The 16,129-nt window shown below is 42.6% G+C and overlaps 1 protein-coding gene across 2 annotated transcripts in view; it reads left to right on the top strand.

Annotated features, from left to right (window-relative positions):
* Positions 1–14,258: 14,258 nt before the first annotated feature.
* DENND3 (DENN domain containing 3) overlaps positions 14,259–16,129 on the top strand; it is a 39,048-nt gene continuing 37,177 nt past the window's right edge. For both annotated transcript variants that reach the window (XR_008464915.1, XM_054191977.1), the window contains exon 1: positions 14,259–14,405. Coding sequence is in view for 1 of the 2 variants with exons in the window: in XM_054191977.1 (XP_054047952.1) it covers positions 14,322–14,405 (84 nt within the window). In the remaining variant the exon portion in view is untranslated. The remainder of the gene's footprint in view (positions 14,406–16,129) is intronic.

The following is a 16,129-nucleotide window of genomic DNA, read 5'->3' as shown; positions in this document are numbered from 1 at the left end:
TGTTGTAGACTACAGAGGAAGCCATGGATGTTTTGTTATCATAGAGCTGGCATGTGTCTGGAACTGGCTTTGCTGTCTGAAATGAGACTAGTAGTGAAAGATAATAAGGGGAAAACATTGCCTGATGATATAAGTGAGCTGCGGTTACAATCAACACGAAAGCAAGGCTGAAATTTCTGCATATTTATGCAATCACTTGTCTGGAGGATGTAGCTGTTCTATTTAAGTTCTGATATTTATTTTAACTTAGCAGAACTGAATACCATCTGTACTCAGAATTAAGACAAAACAAGTCCATGTTGCTTGGCTGTTTGTTCTGTAAGCTATTTGGAGGAAAGATTGTGCCATAGGTCCATAGGGCACCAAGCATCAATGATGTTTCAAGCCCCCACGAGGTATCTAGGTGTTAAGAAAAAGAAATCAGAGTAAAAGGTATTGTACGGAGGATTCAATAGCTGGCTCGGTGCTGAATTACAGATTCTGCTTAGTGCCAAAGCTTTTGTGCTGTTTTTGTTTAAGGTTTGCTTTTTGGCTGAGCTGAAAAACAGAAGGCTTGGCCGTTGTCATTTCACAAGCTTTAGACAGGTCCAGATCACTCAGAAACTCAATTTGAGGGTTGCTTTCTCCCAAACAAAACTTGCTGCTTTTTAAAAGATGTTGATTTTGAAACAAATGTAGCCTTTATAACATATTGTAAATATTTACCGCAGCACAGTGCCCTGCAGCACTTTTTTCGGCACTGCTTTATTAATAGCCTCTTTGATTCCTTCCTTGTTAACTCAGATTGGTCTTGTTGCCGTAACTCTAAAGACTTCCACATTGAGATTCAGGTTTTGCTCCACATCAAGAGACTGAATGTTTCTGGACAGGATGTAAATAAATTACCTTCTTTCCTTTGAAATCTTTATCATAATTACATGATTTGCAGGGGTAATCATGCATGTCATTATGAAGAGGTGATCGTATCTTGTTCAAGTCAGTCAGCTCTCTACTGCTGCTGCAATATACTGGCAGCAAATCACTGTAAGGAGGCTTCTGTGAAAAATCTTGTTAAATCTGGGAGAAAACCCAGGGAAATATGAATTAAAGAATAGACTTGGCAGGAAAATCTGTTCAAAGATTCGTTTATGAACTCTGTTAATGTGCTTTCTTAATTAAACAATGCTGCTTGCTTGTTACTATAGCCAAGGAAAGAGAGAAAAGACACAAATAATGTTGGTAAGCCAGCTTTTACTAGAAGCATGTACTCTTGTTGTTAAAGACACATGGGTTCTATCAGTGTCTGATCAACTTTTTGACCTATGAGCAACTTGCACTGCCTGAAGAAAGGCCTGAAAGGGAATGCCTCACATGGTTGTGCCAAACTACACATTCCTAGCGTGCTTTAAAAATTACCTCTCTTTTGGTGCAATACGGAACAGTGCAGAATGATACATTTCACATTTTACATTAATGTCACTTTCAGAAATGTTTGGTGAAGGGGCCAAAATGCAATCTGCTGAAAGATGTGAACCAGCTTTCTTTTAAAACAATGGCTGAACTTTAACAAAGAAATACCAGAAAGCAACTGGTTATTGTTGTCGTGCTGTTATCCACGTGCCTTGGATCAGTGCCCCGCTCTGTGGGATAACTGTACTACACTCGGAGAAATGCCTCCTGCTCTGAGGCATTTACAGTCTAAGGTTGCAATGCAATAATGAGTTGTGTGGGCTTGATCCTGAAGAAGAAACCAAGGGCTGGCTGAAGGCTTAATTTTAGAAAAGATGCAGCAAGTAAACTTGCCAAATACATAACACGTGGATGAGAACAAAACTAATAAGAAAACATAGTTGTTTAAGCCTTTGGTCTGCATAACCTGAGAACTCAAAAGAAGTCTGTCTCTTTTAGCTACGACTTAAAAATAAGTGATGTCCTCTGTGGAAGTACTAATAAATTTGTTTCCAAACCTAGCTTGGGCTATATCTATTTTTAGTTTTTCATACAAATGTATTTAATACAAACTCTGAAAATTTGGTATATTTTTATATTACATAATTTACCGTCGGTAGGTGAACAGTTTTGGGGACGATATTACAGAAGCTATGAGCAGTGTCTTCTGAGTCACGGCTTCTCTTATGAGGAAGCTTTCCCAAATCACACGACAAACTCTTTTTCCACTCTAGTATTCAATAATTGCCTTTGGATTCACAACACGATAAACACATCACAACATGATAAAATAAAAAACTTCCCTTTTTTAAACAATCACGATGAGCACTCCTGTAACATATTATAATAGTACTTGTTAGCTGACCAATCTGAGGTCCTGGTGTTGTGTGAGCTTTACAAACAGAGAAAAATAATAGCCACCCTTCAGAAGGATCATCTTATGCTAATGGAAGAAGGCCAGAGTCGTCATAAATGGTTTGCTCTTTCTGACACTTGCTAATTGGACATAACGTTAATCTTCGTGGAGTATGACCCTAGTTTTATAATTTTCAGTCATTTCTGTTTAAGGCAGGTTATGCTACTTCACCAAGTTGAATGTTATATTTTGGTGGTTTCCTCCTACTAGAAGATTTGAAGATTTGAGGTAAATCAACTCTGAAAAATTCTCCAAACAGCAAAGAAAGAAAAATTGAAATAAGGAAAGACAGCATTAGATTCGGCTGTGCCAGAAAAGAAAGCCTAAATTGCTCTAAAAATAATTTCTTAAGATAACTCTGATGAACAATTCACCATTGTAGATGAGAGATTCTCTCTGCTCTTCAAATAACCAGATACCCCACAGAAAACTGAAATAGCTATTACAGAGGAATGAACACGAATCATAGAAAACAAGACAGTGGGTACACACTGTCAATTCAGTTTTCCAACCCCAAATCTGGCATATTTTTTTTTTTTTTAGTATTAGGAGACATGCAACATGGAAAACAAGCACAGACTATTGGGTGGTATTTGTACTAATGCAATTTTTTTTCGGTCAGCCATGCAGAATCCTCCTTGGCCTTGTGGCAGCACAGCATGCCCGCTCTCACAGCAGAAGTTGCCCCATGATGGCCTCATGCAAATCAGAGATTTTGAAGCAGTAAATAGGAGTTAATTATTTACGAGAAGTTACGTTCTGTCCAGTTTCAGTCATACATGATACAGCAACATGTGCCTAATTGCTATATTTGATGTGCCAGGCAATATTTAAACACACTCCTTTTATAGTGCTATAGAAGTGCACCTAAAAGTATATGGTATGTTTAGCTATGCAAAAGGTTGAACTTTGTTCTCTGTCTGCTGCACTTTTAAATCTCTAAGGACCCTTGGATGCAAATAAAACAATACTGGGTTAATTAATTATAGAATCAAAGACAAATGTTGTTTAGAAGGGACCTTTGGAGGTCTCTAGTACAACTCTTCGCTCAAAGCAGCAATAACTTCAAAGTTAGATCCAGTTGCCCTGCTCCTCATCCAGCCAAGTTTCAAAAATCCCTAAAGAAAGAGATTACTCTGCCTCCCTGGGGAACTGTACATAAGTCTATGGGGCCGGATGGGATTCACCCGAGGACTCAGGGAGCTGGCGGGAGAGCTCACCAAACCTCTCTCCATCATTTATCAACAATCCTGGTCAACAGGGCAGGTGCCAGATGACTGGAGGGTGGCTAATGTGACGCCCATCTACAAGAAGGGTTGGAAGGAGGATCCGGGGAACTACAGGCCTGTCAGCCTGACTTCGGTACCAGGAAAGATCATGGGGAGGATCATCTTGAGTGAGCTCTCACGGCAAGTGCAGGGCAGCCAAGGGATCAGGGCCAGCCAGCAGGGGTTTAGGAAAGGGAGGTCCTGCTTAACCAACCTGATCTCTTTCCATGACCATGTGACCCACCTTCTGGATGTGGGGAAGGCTGTGGACGTTGTCTGTCTGGACTTCGGTAAGGCCTTTGACACCGTCCCCCACAGCATTCTCCTGGAGAAGCTGGCGAATCATGGCATAGACAAGTGTACTCTTCGCTGGGTTAAAAACTGGCTGGATGGCCGTGCCCAGAGAGTTGTGATTAATGGGGTGAAATCCTCTTGGCGGCCGCTCACCAGTGGTGTCCCTCAGGGCTCAGTTTTGGGGCCAGTTTTGTTTAATATCTTCATCAATGCTCTGGATGAGGGGATTGAGTGCACCCTCAGGAAGTTTGCAGATGACACCAAACTAGGTGGGAGTGTTGATCTGCTTGAGGGTAGGAAGGGCCTACAGAGGGACCTGGACAGGCTGGATCGATGGGCCAAGGCCAACTGTATGAGATTTAATAAGGCCAAGTGCCGGGTCCTGCATTTCGGTCACAATAACCCCAAGCAGCGCTACAGGCTTGGGGAAGAGTGGCTGGAAAGCTGCCCAGCAGAAAAGGACCTGGGGGTGCTGGGGGACGGCCAGTTTAACATGAGCCAGCAGTGTGCTCAGGTGGCCAAGAAGGCCAACAGCATTCTGGCTTGTATCAGGAATAGCGTGGCCAGCAGGAGCAGGGAAGTGATCGTGCCTCTGTACTCTGCACTGGTGAGGCTTCACCTCGAATGCTGTGTTCAGTTCTGGGCCCCGCTGTACAAGAGGGACATTGAAGTGCTGGAGCATGTCCAGAGGAGAGCTACCAGGCTGCTGAGGGGTCTGGAGACCAGGTCATATGAGGAGAGGCTGAGGGAGCTGGGCATGTTTAGCTTGGAAAAGAGGAGGCTGAGGGAACACCTCATTGCCCTCTACAACTATCTGAAAGGAGGTTGGAGAGAGGTGGGTGTTAGCCTCTTCTCCCAAGTGAATAATGACAGGACCAGAGGAAATGGTCTGAAGCTGCGGCAGGGGAGGTTTACATTAGATATTAGGAAGAATGACTTTACTGAAAGAGTGGTCAGGCACTGGAACAGCCTGCCCAGGGAGGTGGTTGAGTCACCATCCCTAGAGGTATTTAAGAAACGTGTAGATGTGGCACTTCAGGGCATGCTCTGAAGGGCAGCGATTGTAGGTTGTTTGGTTGGACTTGATGATCTTAAGGGTCCTTTCCAACCATGAAGATTCTGTGAACCTGCTCAAGTGCTTAATCACACTCATGGTGAAAACCTTTTTCCTTATATTCAATCAGAATACCCCTTGCTGCAACTTTGAACTGCTGCCTCTTGTCCTCCCACTGTGCGCCTCTCAGAAGAGTTTGTGTTGCTGTTTATAACCCCTTCCTCAGGCAGATGGCAATTGGATCTCTCCTTAGCCTTCTCCTATGGCAGCTTTGCCCTTCAACCTTCCCCACAGTGGCATCCACAAGCTTGCTGAAGATGCCTTTCACCCCATGGTCCACATTCATGATGAAAATGCTAAGCATTATTAGCCCTAGTATCAAACATTGAGGAATGCCACTCGTAACCAGCTGTTAGATTTCAAACTGTTCACCCCAAGCCTCTGAAACTGATGGTCCAGCCAATTTTCAGCCACCTTGTGGTCTACCTATCTAGTCCATTTCTTCCTAGCTTGGCTACAAGGAAGCTATGGAAGATTGTGTCAAAACCTTGTGAAAAGGTAAATGACATCCATTTCTCCTCTCTGCTCCACAGAGTCAGTCACCAAGGAAAGGCACACAGGTTGGTAAGGTGTAATCGCCCTTGGTAAACTCATGCTCACCACTTCCAGGCGCCTTCTGTCCCTTCTGTCCTTAGAAATGGCTTTCATGAGGTCTAGCTCCACAATGTTGCACTGCCTGCTAGAGAACAAGAAGCATAATCATGAAATGCTGTCAAGTTAGAATGGTCTCACTTTATACATAACCATACTGACTAATGCCCATGGATTCCCTCCTTTTTGTATTTACGTTAGACTGCTATAAAGGATACTTGCTTTATGCTGTCTTATTGCAATTCTTCTTGATGTATTTTTTTATCTGTGAATAAACTGAAGTCACTTGGAAGCTAGTTATTTTATGTGGAAAATACAACTGTTTGGTATTCTGGTTGGATACAAACCTGAATTAATATTCTTGTAAAGTGAATATTTTAAAATGAACAACCTTACCATATTTAAACAGTTCCCAAGCTTAGAGAAGATTGGTTTATATATAAAAAGTTAATTTTATTTATGTATGCCATTTTTTTCATGAAGAGAGTGATGTAGGGGCAACTACAAAAAGATCAAGAGGGAAAGCGTTTGGCTTTTGTGTTTCACTAAGCTAATATTAATTACCAGTGAAGTTTACTATATTGTGCTTTTGTCAAGCTATGAACTACTGATAGATCTTTTCTGAACACAGTGGAGCACCCCAAAGTGTTCTTCAGACTCCAGGGACAGAACCAAGTTTACTTTATTTTTTAAAAAAAGCAGTTCATAGTTATGAACGAGGATATCTGTGTTTATATATTTTAACGTTTGTTACATTGATGTATAGAAGAAGCTATGATACAAAAACTATTCTACCTGAAATTTGATTTTCTGTATCTGACCTTCTATCTTTGTGCACTAACTGAGCTCTCCTCTCTCTTGTCCCACCACTTCAGTAATTCTGGATCTGCATTTCTTTTACAGCACTGCAGTAAAAGGACAAATGTTACGAAGTCTTAATGCTACTATAAAAGCAGCTGCAAAACTATCAAAATCTCTTTGGCTGCCTGAGGTTGTGCCAGATGGTAAAGAACTGGAAGAATAATAAATGTCATGTTAAGCAAGTGAGATTTGAGGGACATGATATGCATCCCACATAAATAAAACACTGCTAAAACTGACCCTAGAGTGATTAGATTCAGGAATAAGCTCTTCTGTAGCCTCAGGAATATCTCAGAATATCTACAATGCAAAGTGTTTCTAATATTCAGAGCACTCACTTTAGTCTGGTTCTTTGCCAAGACCTGACAGCTTAGTGTTGCTACATTTCTCTAGATGCTGGGGCTGTGATAAAGCTCAGCTTCTTCCCCCCCCACCCCCTTCCAGGACTTTCAACAGATTTTTATCAGAAAAACAAAACTACAGCCAGCCACCTTATCAGAAATATAGAGATGATGACGAGTAAGTGTTGCACTGACACCCAAAGCTATTTCCTTGGGCCTTGGTTATCCCATCACAAAAAAGTTACTTGTGTTAAATTGAAAGGTCATTGACTGTACAATTGGCTGAGGATTTTCTCTGCTTGGTTGACTGGAATTCTAACATTTTCTTTCCTTTATATAAAAATTTTAACCCTCTTGCTGTATTTGTACACAGAGACCCTGAGAATGCCAGAATCATCCTGGGTGGAAGGGACCACAGGAGATCTCTAGTCCCACCTCCTGCTCAAAGCAGGGTCAGCGGTCAGGTCAGACCAGTTTGCTCAGGGCTTTATTCAGTCTCTTCTTGAAAACCTCTGAAGATGGAAAAAGCACAATCTCTAGGCCTCTGCTCCAGTGCTCAGCTACTCTCAGAATGAAAACTATTTATCTTAGATGCAATCAATACTTCCCCTGTTTCAGTTTATGACCACTGTTTCTCCACCTCTGGATGCGCACCTTGGTAAAGAGCCTTGGAGGTCTTGATGACCTCCCTGTAGGTACCTGGGGTTGCAATTAGTTCCACTGAAGCCATCTCTTCTCCAGCCCTGTTGCCTCAGACTCTCCTCACAGGGCCAGTGCTTCAGCCCATACCATCTTGGCACCTCTCTGCTTAATTTGTTCTGGTTTATCCATGTCTTTATCCCAGTCTTGCATATGGTTATCCTACAGTCCTCTGCAGAGGCTTTTATTAGGTTATAAGATGACAGTAGGGCTAAGGAGACTTTATTCTTCTCATTATCACTCTGTCCCTCCCTGGTGGGGCACAAACCCCAGGTCCCACGACATAGCTGCACATATGTGGTTATGGCACCCTTCTCTCTCTCGCATATCCTACCCTCATTCACAGCATGGCTTGACCTATCTTTATGTTTAAAAGGAGATGGCAGACATTAAGGTAATTAATTACAGCCATAATATAAACGAAAGAGTATTCTACATACAGCATATTAAATCAATCTGATATTTTTGAAGGTTGAAAAGACTGCTATTGACAGTTGTAGGATATGTCTATATTGCACAGTGTAGCGCAGGGCAGAGGTACTAGTTCAGGCACTTTAAGAACATTCCGAGGGTGAAATGGCAGACTTCACTGCTACCTGTTTTTAGTACTTGCACTACCTTATTCCAAGGTGGCAGGGAAACGTGACAAAACCCTTCAGCCTATGTGGACAAATCACAAGGACCTGAACTTTAAGGAGTGTGTTTCCCTACAAAAGTTGGAATTGGGGGTAGCTTTCCATAGCTTGAGAACTGAGGAAACAGCAGACAGCAGATGCCTTCTCCAGCACCCAGGCAGGTACAAGCTGTGGAGAATACAAATCCCATCTGGTGATATGTTTTAAGAAGTGGTCTCGTGCTGGCATTTTTCTGTAATGGCAGTGAATCATCTATGTATTATTAAAGAGATGCATGCTAAATGACAGTTAATGTTGCAGAAAACTTGTATTCTGTTATACCACAAACGGTGGCAGCACAAACCAGACAAGCCAAGTAAAAAAGAAAGATGCAAATGGAGCTGTTAATAGATGTAGAGATCCCTGCACTGTCCTCCTTTCCCCCTGATAGATTTATACTGAATCTGGAGACCTTTTACAAAATAATATTGGGGTCAAAGTCATTGCACTCAGTTGGATGATACCTGGGACAATAAAGAATTCTCACAGTAGGTTTTTATAGCATTATTAAGAACAGGAATAAATGTCTGAGACACTGAGAGAGGAATTTTAAGACTCTGCAAGGTTCTAGTTTGAAAATAATGATTCAATTTGCATAGTCAGTTACCAAGCGGTTGCTTGGTTGCTAATATCAGTGTAAATTTAGAAAGTGTATTGTCCTGCAATGAAAGAAATGTATATAAAGAGCTTTCTCTGCAGATTCACAGAATTCTCCTGCTTCGTTATTCTGGAAGAAGGAACATAAAATGAGAAATGCTGAAGCTGAAGAGAATACGTCAAGCTGACCTCCCCAAGTTTTCGTCAATACAAATCCTTCCTCCTGTGAATGATCTTGTTAATAAGAACTGAATTTAGAGACAAAGGTTTTAAAATCCTGAGATGCGATATTTTTTCACGGACTTCTAGACTGCAAAGCGTTGTCTGATATACATTAGAGCAGCATACATGCTGCACTTCCTGTCTTCTCTTTGGCTAGAGCACACAGTTCTTACCAGACAGAAGACTTTATGCAATCTTGCTTAGCATAGACACAGAAATGGGTATTCCTTTAAGCCAGGTAGTGGAAGGAAGCAGTGGTCTGAGTTTCAGTTCTCACCTAAAGATAGGGCTGTGCATCAGCCTTAATCATAAGCCAAAGAGAGGATATTGAACTGAGCAATGTATCAATAAACCTGCAGAATACAAACGATGTCTATATTCAGTTTCAAAAGGAAATTCCTGTAGTACTTATACACATCATGGTGACACTCTGCAGGAGTTCATGTACAAAGTCCTCACTTAGCCTACGTATAGGTCTCAGCACTATTTGAAAAGATGCACGAGCACAAATAAAAATCAGCAATTAAAAGAACATGCTCCATAATCATAATATTTTGAAACTCCTTAAATAACTTAGGCACTTTACAGCTTACAGTGCTAGAGCTTCTGGAGGGCAAATTCCCTTCTCAGGTTTAACACAGAGCTGTTGTTATCAGCTGGTTTCATCATATCCTTTGGGAGGGAACACATAAAGGTTGAGGACTCAGTCCGATATTGCGGGTACCAAAGATGACATATACGTGAGAGAAGATGTTATGATAAAGATATATTCAATGACTTTACTATTACATGGGCTAGGATTCATTTAGCTAAATAGAATCACAGAATGGTTTGGGTTGGAAGGGACCTTTAAAGGTCATCTAGTCCAACCTCCCTGCCATGGGCAGGGACGTTTTTCACCATATCAGGTTGCTCAAAGCTCTGACCAGCCTGATCTTGAACATTTCCAGCAATGGGTCATCCATAACTTCTCTGGACAACCTGTTCCAGTGTCTCACCACTCCCATCATAAAAAAAAAATAATCTTCCTTATGTCTAATCTAAACCTACCCTCTTTCAGTTTAAAACCATTGCCCCTTGTCCTGTCACTACAGGCCTTGCTACAAAGACTCTGTCTTTCTTATAAGCCCCCTTTAGGTAGGGGAAGGGGCTCTAAAGTCTCCCTGGAGCCTTCTCTTCTCCAGGCTGAACAATCCCAACTCTCTCAGCCTGTCCTCATAGCAGAGGTGCTCTAGCCCTTGGATCATCTTCATGGCGCTGAACTCCCGATCCTGCTCTCAGCTCTTCTACCCTGTCCCAGTTTGAATTCATTCTCATCTTTGTGGCCTCCTCTGGACCTGCTCCAACAGGTCCATGTCTTTCTTGTGCTGGGATTCCCAGAGCTGGATGCAGTGCTGCAGGTGGGGTCTCACCAGAGCAGAGTGTCAGAATACCCTCCCGTGACCTGCTGGCCACGCTGCTTTTGGTGCAGCCCAGGATGCGGTTGGCTTTCTGGGCTGCTCTCAATCCCTTCATCCTCCAGCCTGTATTGATACCAGGGGTTTCCCCAACCCACATGCAGGACCTTGCACTTGGCCTTGTTGAACCTCATGAGGTTCACACAGGCCCACTTCTCAAGCCTGTCCAGGTCCCTCTGAATGGCATCCTGTCCTTCAGGTGTGTTGACCACACCACTCAGCTTGGTGTCATCGACAAACTTCCTGAGGGTGCACTCGATCCCACTGCCTATATCATTGATGAAGATATTAAATAGTACTGGTCCTAGTGTGGATCTCTGAGGGACATTGCTTGTTACTGATTTCCATTTGGACACTGATCTCTTGATGGTAACTCTTTGGATACAACCATCCAATCAATTCTTTGCCCATCCCATCCCATCCAACCCAGATCTCTCTGATTTAGAGGCAAGAATGCTGTATGGGACCATATTAAAGGCCTTACAGAAGACGAGGTAGATGACATCTGTAGCTCCTCCCTTGCTCATTGATGCAGCCACTCCATTGTGGAAAGTCATCAGATTAGTTAGGCACAATTTGCCTTTGGTGGAACCATGGTGGCTCTAATAACCTCCCTGTCTTCCATATGTTTTGACATGCCTTCCAGGAGGATCTGCTCCATGATCTGAATGGGCACAGAGGTGAGGCTGACTGGTTGGTAGTTGCCAGGGTTCTCCATTTTAAAAATGGGCATGATGCTTCCCTTTTTCCAGTCACCAGGAGGTCCTTACTGGGTTACGCTGGTTTCCTGCCTTCCTTTCCTGATTTCTTACACATGGGAATCAAGAACTCTTGCATGCTAAGAATAATGTCCATAAAGAACTGCCAGCTCTTTTCAGCTCCTTGGGAACAGTTTCCCAAGGGATCCCATTCACTAATTTCTTAAACAACTGCAAGTTTGCTCTTCTAAAATTCAGGATCCTGACTCTACTCTTCACCTGGCCCATATTCCTCAGGACTGAGGTGTTGATATTATAGAATATATATATTTGCTACAACTCAACAAGTCACTCAGAGCTCCCTTTGGGGTTGATGGAGAGCAACTCAACCACTTCCATGCAAGCTACAGCATGATTGCCAGGCAAATCCTGGCAGTTCCTACTTTACAGCAGTAATTTGAAAAAGGTGAGGGTAGAAGTTTGGAGATTATTTTGCAAGGTATTTCAAATGTAAGGCTGAACACGGAAGGCTGTATTATATCACCCATGAGTATGGAATTTTGAGGGTGGCCTTGTTAAAGCCCCAGCCAGTTCAAGGCTTCTTATCTGATTGGGTAGGTTATATTTTATAAGCAAGATTGCATTAAAGAAACACATGACTTATAAAATTATTTTCTCCTCTTAACAGAGGCAGCCTAGCTAAAACATAATCACTGTATTTGGAAGCTGAATTAGATTTCTATGTCAAGGGAATCTTTAATTATTCAGATATGCCCCTCAGGTCTGATAAAGCCTTACCCATGTTGAGGATATATCAAGATCTGCAGTTCTTTCTGCATATATCTCTAAGCAGCCGAGAACCACATTAGATAATAAACAAACTAACAAACATACATTTACTGTATTTGTGATATTACATAAAGAAAACACACAATAAAAGCTGGCATTTCTTCCTCGGTTGACAATTTTTCTTAGGAAAAAGATGATTTAACTACATTAATCTTTTTGAAGCACAGAGGCATTCTTCTACATGCAAATTATTTTGTCTCTTACCAGTGACCCCACATAGCAGGCTTCCTACTTCCAGAGTTCTTAAGATTTTATCAGATTCATGTTAACACCTTTCATCTTGTAGGTCTGTTTTGATATCAACATCACCGTATCCTTGCTTTGAGGGCTACATTAATTATGAACAAGAATCATCCAGTATTTATCATTGCAGATAGCAGAGAAATCATAAACTAATCATGATACAGATTAATTAACTACAGGGTGACCTGGATTGCTTAATAGCCTTGGCTCATTTGTAATTTTCTTTTAATATAGTCAAATGCTAGGTCATAGTCATAGGTCAATGAATGTAAGATGTAGGACTGTCATGTTGAAAGTAATAACCCTAAGGAAACCATACATGGTTACAGTGGATAACCAATTAAACATTACACCCTTTCTGAAAGATTCATATATCAGTCTTTCTCTGTTTTAATTAGGTGGGGATATCAGTTAGAAATAGCAATGTGATTTACCACTGTACATTCAGCAATAGTAAAGATTTTTTTTGGTGTTCACAATTCAAAAAGAATATTAGAAAAAATTGAAAAGGTTGAGAAAAGATGCACATGAATGATTAGGAAAGAAATTTAAATAGCTGAGTTGTATAATCTCTTAAAAATAAAATGAGATTAATAAACTTGAACTCTGCAAGGAGAAATCTTTCCGTAGTAAAGAATCTGTTCAAACAGCAGGTAAACTGTATCATGATCACTTGATAAGAGGCTAACCTAAACAGTGAAACTAAAAATAAGATGCCTAACTTTTAACAGTGATTGTTAGTAATCCCTATTGCAGGAGCTCATGATGTCAGCCAGAAGTTACAAATTCAATACAGGAATCACTCTAGCTACACAAGCTAAACAAGAGGATTTTAACAATCTCTTATGACCTAAAGTTCATTAACATAAATCTTTGAGCTTATGATCTTCTATCACTTTGAAGAAGCGATCCCTGAACTTCCATGTTTTCAAGAATTTCCTTCTTTTAGTCAGTGCTATATAAACATAGTTTCCTATATTCTGCATTTGTGACTTCCTCTAAATAAATTGAGACCACAGGCCATATAATCCTGAGCTTTAATACCACAAAAATTCAGATAATAAAATCCCCATGAAGACCACACCTCGTGTTTCTGACATTCTTTGTACTTTTTGAAGAACTCTCTTCTCAACCCTGGACTGATAACAAACTCATGATAGCCTGGAGACATTTACATTGGGCTTTTTCTTGCACTTAAAATATGTGAACACTTGTCCACAAAAAAAGTTTGTGGCTGCGATGAAACTACACCTCACACCTTCAGTTTCAGAGAAACTGCTCCCTACAGTTTCAGGTACTTTATGCAGCAGTCCCACAGGAAACACGTCTCTCAGTGAAGATCGACACAGAGCCAACACACACAGAGTGACTCATTGTCTATTTAGATTAAACAGCTCAAAAAAGAAATCCCGGAGTCCCCTAGGTTGTTTCTCTGCTGCACAGGCAGCTCCACTGAACCCCAGAGGTGAAAACACCACGCAGTCTGCAATCAGCTCTGCGCTTACACTTCACTGAAACTATGACCCATGATAAATATAAGACTGTTATTTAGTGGCAGTCACATACCCCTGCTGAGTCACCTGGGGCAAACAGCAGGGAATGGCACACCAGGCCGTGACTTCACCCACCTCTCTGAAGCGCGGGCCACGGGCAGCTCTGAGGTACCTCAGTCCCTCTGGGCCAACGGCCCCACCGGGAAATCAGCCCGCGTCTGTCCGGGCGAAAAAAGAGCTCCCCTTTGGATCGGGAGGAGTACTCCTGGGGGAGGGAGGAGATTCTCCCGGCGGAGCAAGGAGACGAGGTGAATAGAAGGGAACTAACGGCGACGAGCAACCGCCATGCCACAGCGGAGCACCCGGTACCTCAGCCCTGGAGGCCCGCCCCTTTAGCCCGTCAGGCCGCTCTGATTTGCAGCAGCAGTTCAGAGCGGCGGGAGAGACAGCCAATCAGAGCGTGCATTACCTTGAGGGCGGGAGGGGGGGTGCGTACCGCCGGGAGGGGCCGAGCGGCCCTGCGGGAAGGAGCTGCCGCTGCCGTCGCCGTCCCGGCAGCGCCGGCCCCGCTGTGCCATGGAGGACGTGCTGCCGCCGGGCCTGCTGGAGATCTGCCTGGTGGTCGGCGTGCCCCGGGAGAGGGTGAGAGCGCTCCTCCAGGTGAGAGGGGCTGAGGGGAGGTGAGGGAGCGGGGTGCCCGCCGGGCCGGTGCCCCGGCTGCTCTGTGGGGCAGCTTCTGTCAGCGCCTTTCTGTCAGCGGCCCTGGACGGGCCTCTCTCCCCCCCACGGGTTCGAGTGAAACTCTGGGGTGGTCTTGTTGCTGTTACCATCGGGTAGAGCCGAAATACTTTAAAGAAAACTTGTTTTTTCAGGAGATCATCAACCAAGCAGGGATAATTCGGTAGCAGCGTTAAGTAATCGCACTTTTTCGAAGGTCTGAGCTTAGGTGAAGAATGCAGTGTAGTTTTATATAAGCAGGAACAGCAAAATGCTTGAACAATGCATATCCTTTACTTCGTGATATCCAGTTTCCTGTCTCCCGTTTGGGATAAAAGCAAAAGATATGGGAATAAAACTTGGTAACTCGTATCCTTAGGTCTAAATCCCTGTCTTGAGATGAATCTTAGTGCCCTGGGCACAACCTGAGCCATTCAGATAGGGCAGAAGTTGGTGGATTGGTTTCTGCTTTGAATATGTGGTTTATAATTTGTTTATGACTACAGCCACTTCACACGTGAGTTGACAATTTAAAACCCTCTTCCTGATTTTGCTTTGTTAAAATGGGCTGATGGTTTTGTTAAGATACCTGTGTGGGAGTAGCTGCCGTGCCAGCACGTGCCGCAAAGCCAGGCTGCGCGCAGCGGTCTTGGTTGTCTTGCTTGAGCTTGAATTTGATTGCGCGCTCTAATAGCATTAGATAAAGAAGCCTTTGTTAAACTTGTTGCTGCTCTCTCGCTCAGGAGACAGCTTTTGCTGATGTCAGCTTCTTAAGTGATAGGGGCTAGGCAGAGGTTCAAATTCCAGGATCTCGTTTGTGTATACGTTCAAACTAAGGAAATAGTTGTGCCATAAATGTCACCACCGGGCTTTTGAAATCGGTGTGTATGTGTTCTTTCAGCATCTGCGTGAGAAATAAACTCAAAAGAAGGGGAATTTCTTGTTCATTTCAGTCCACTCAGTTTGATCTCATTGCTTCCAAAAGACTTGTAGAACAACAAATAGGAAATTGGCTACAAAAAATAGAAGCCATTCAGATATTCCGCTCGCACTACAGGTTTTGAATAGTTTCTTTGCTCATGGTCTAAAACTAAGTGTCAGAAAGGAAAGTAGTCCCGATGCTTGTCAATATTAGCGATAGTAAAGTCCCTGCAAGCTGTTACACCACAGGGATTTCAGTCAGTGTTTTAGGGCAAGTTTATAGATTTTCTCCACTTCCTTTTCCTTCTGCAGTACCATCTGCATTAGGAAATGGTGGAGTATTTTTTGTGTCTAATTTCAGGGCATGTAGAAAGAAGTGACCTTACTGACAGAAAATAAGAACATTTAAAAAATGGAAAGTAGTGGACCTCCGATGATGTTTACAGATGAAACAGCAGGGTAAAAATCTTGATAGTGCTTAAAATCTTGGTCTTGAAAGTGTGGTTGTGCATTCTTAACTTTACTGCAATACGGAGTAATAAAGTCAATGAAGTCAGAGGGAACGTGATATAACACACTCCCAAAGTAAGAAAAGTCTTATATGACTGACCTGTTATCAGTGGGGATTCCAGGTAAAAAGGTATGCGTGAAGCTCATGAAACTCAAGTTTCTGGGCTGTCATTCATCAATTGTCCTTACTGCATCTTGGCAATTATCTTTAATTGTCACTCTTAAGATTTCAATTT

Source organism: Rissa tridactyla, chromosome 2 (assembly GCF_028500815.1).
Source record: "Rissa tridactyla isolate bRisTri1 chromosome 2, bRisTri1.patW.cur.20221130, whole genome shotgun sequence".
Lineage (NCBI taxonomy): Eukaryota > Metazoa > Chordata > Aves > Charadriiformes > Laridae > Rissa > Rissa tridactyla.
The sequence above is the reverse complement of the archived record's forward strand: the minus strand, read 5'-3'. Positions and strand labels throughout refer to the sequence as shown.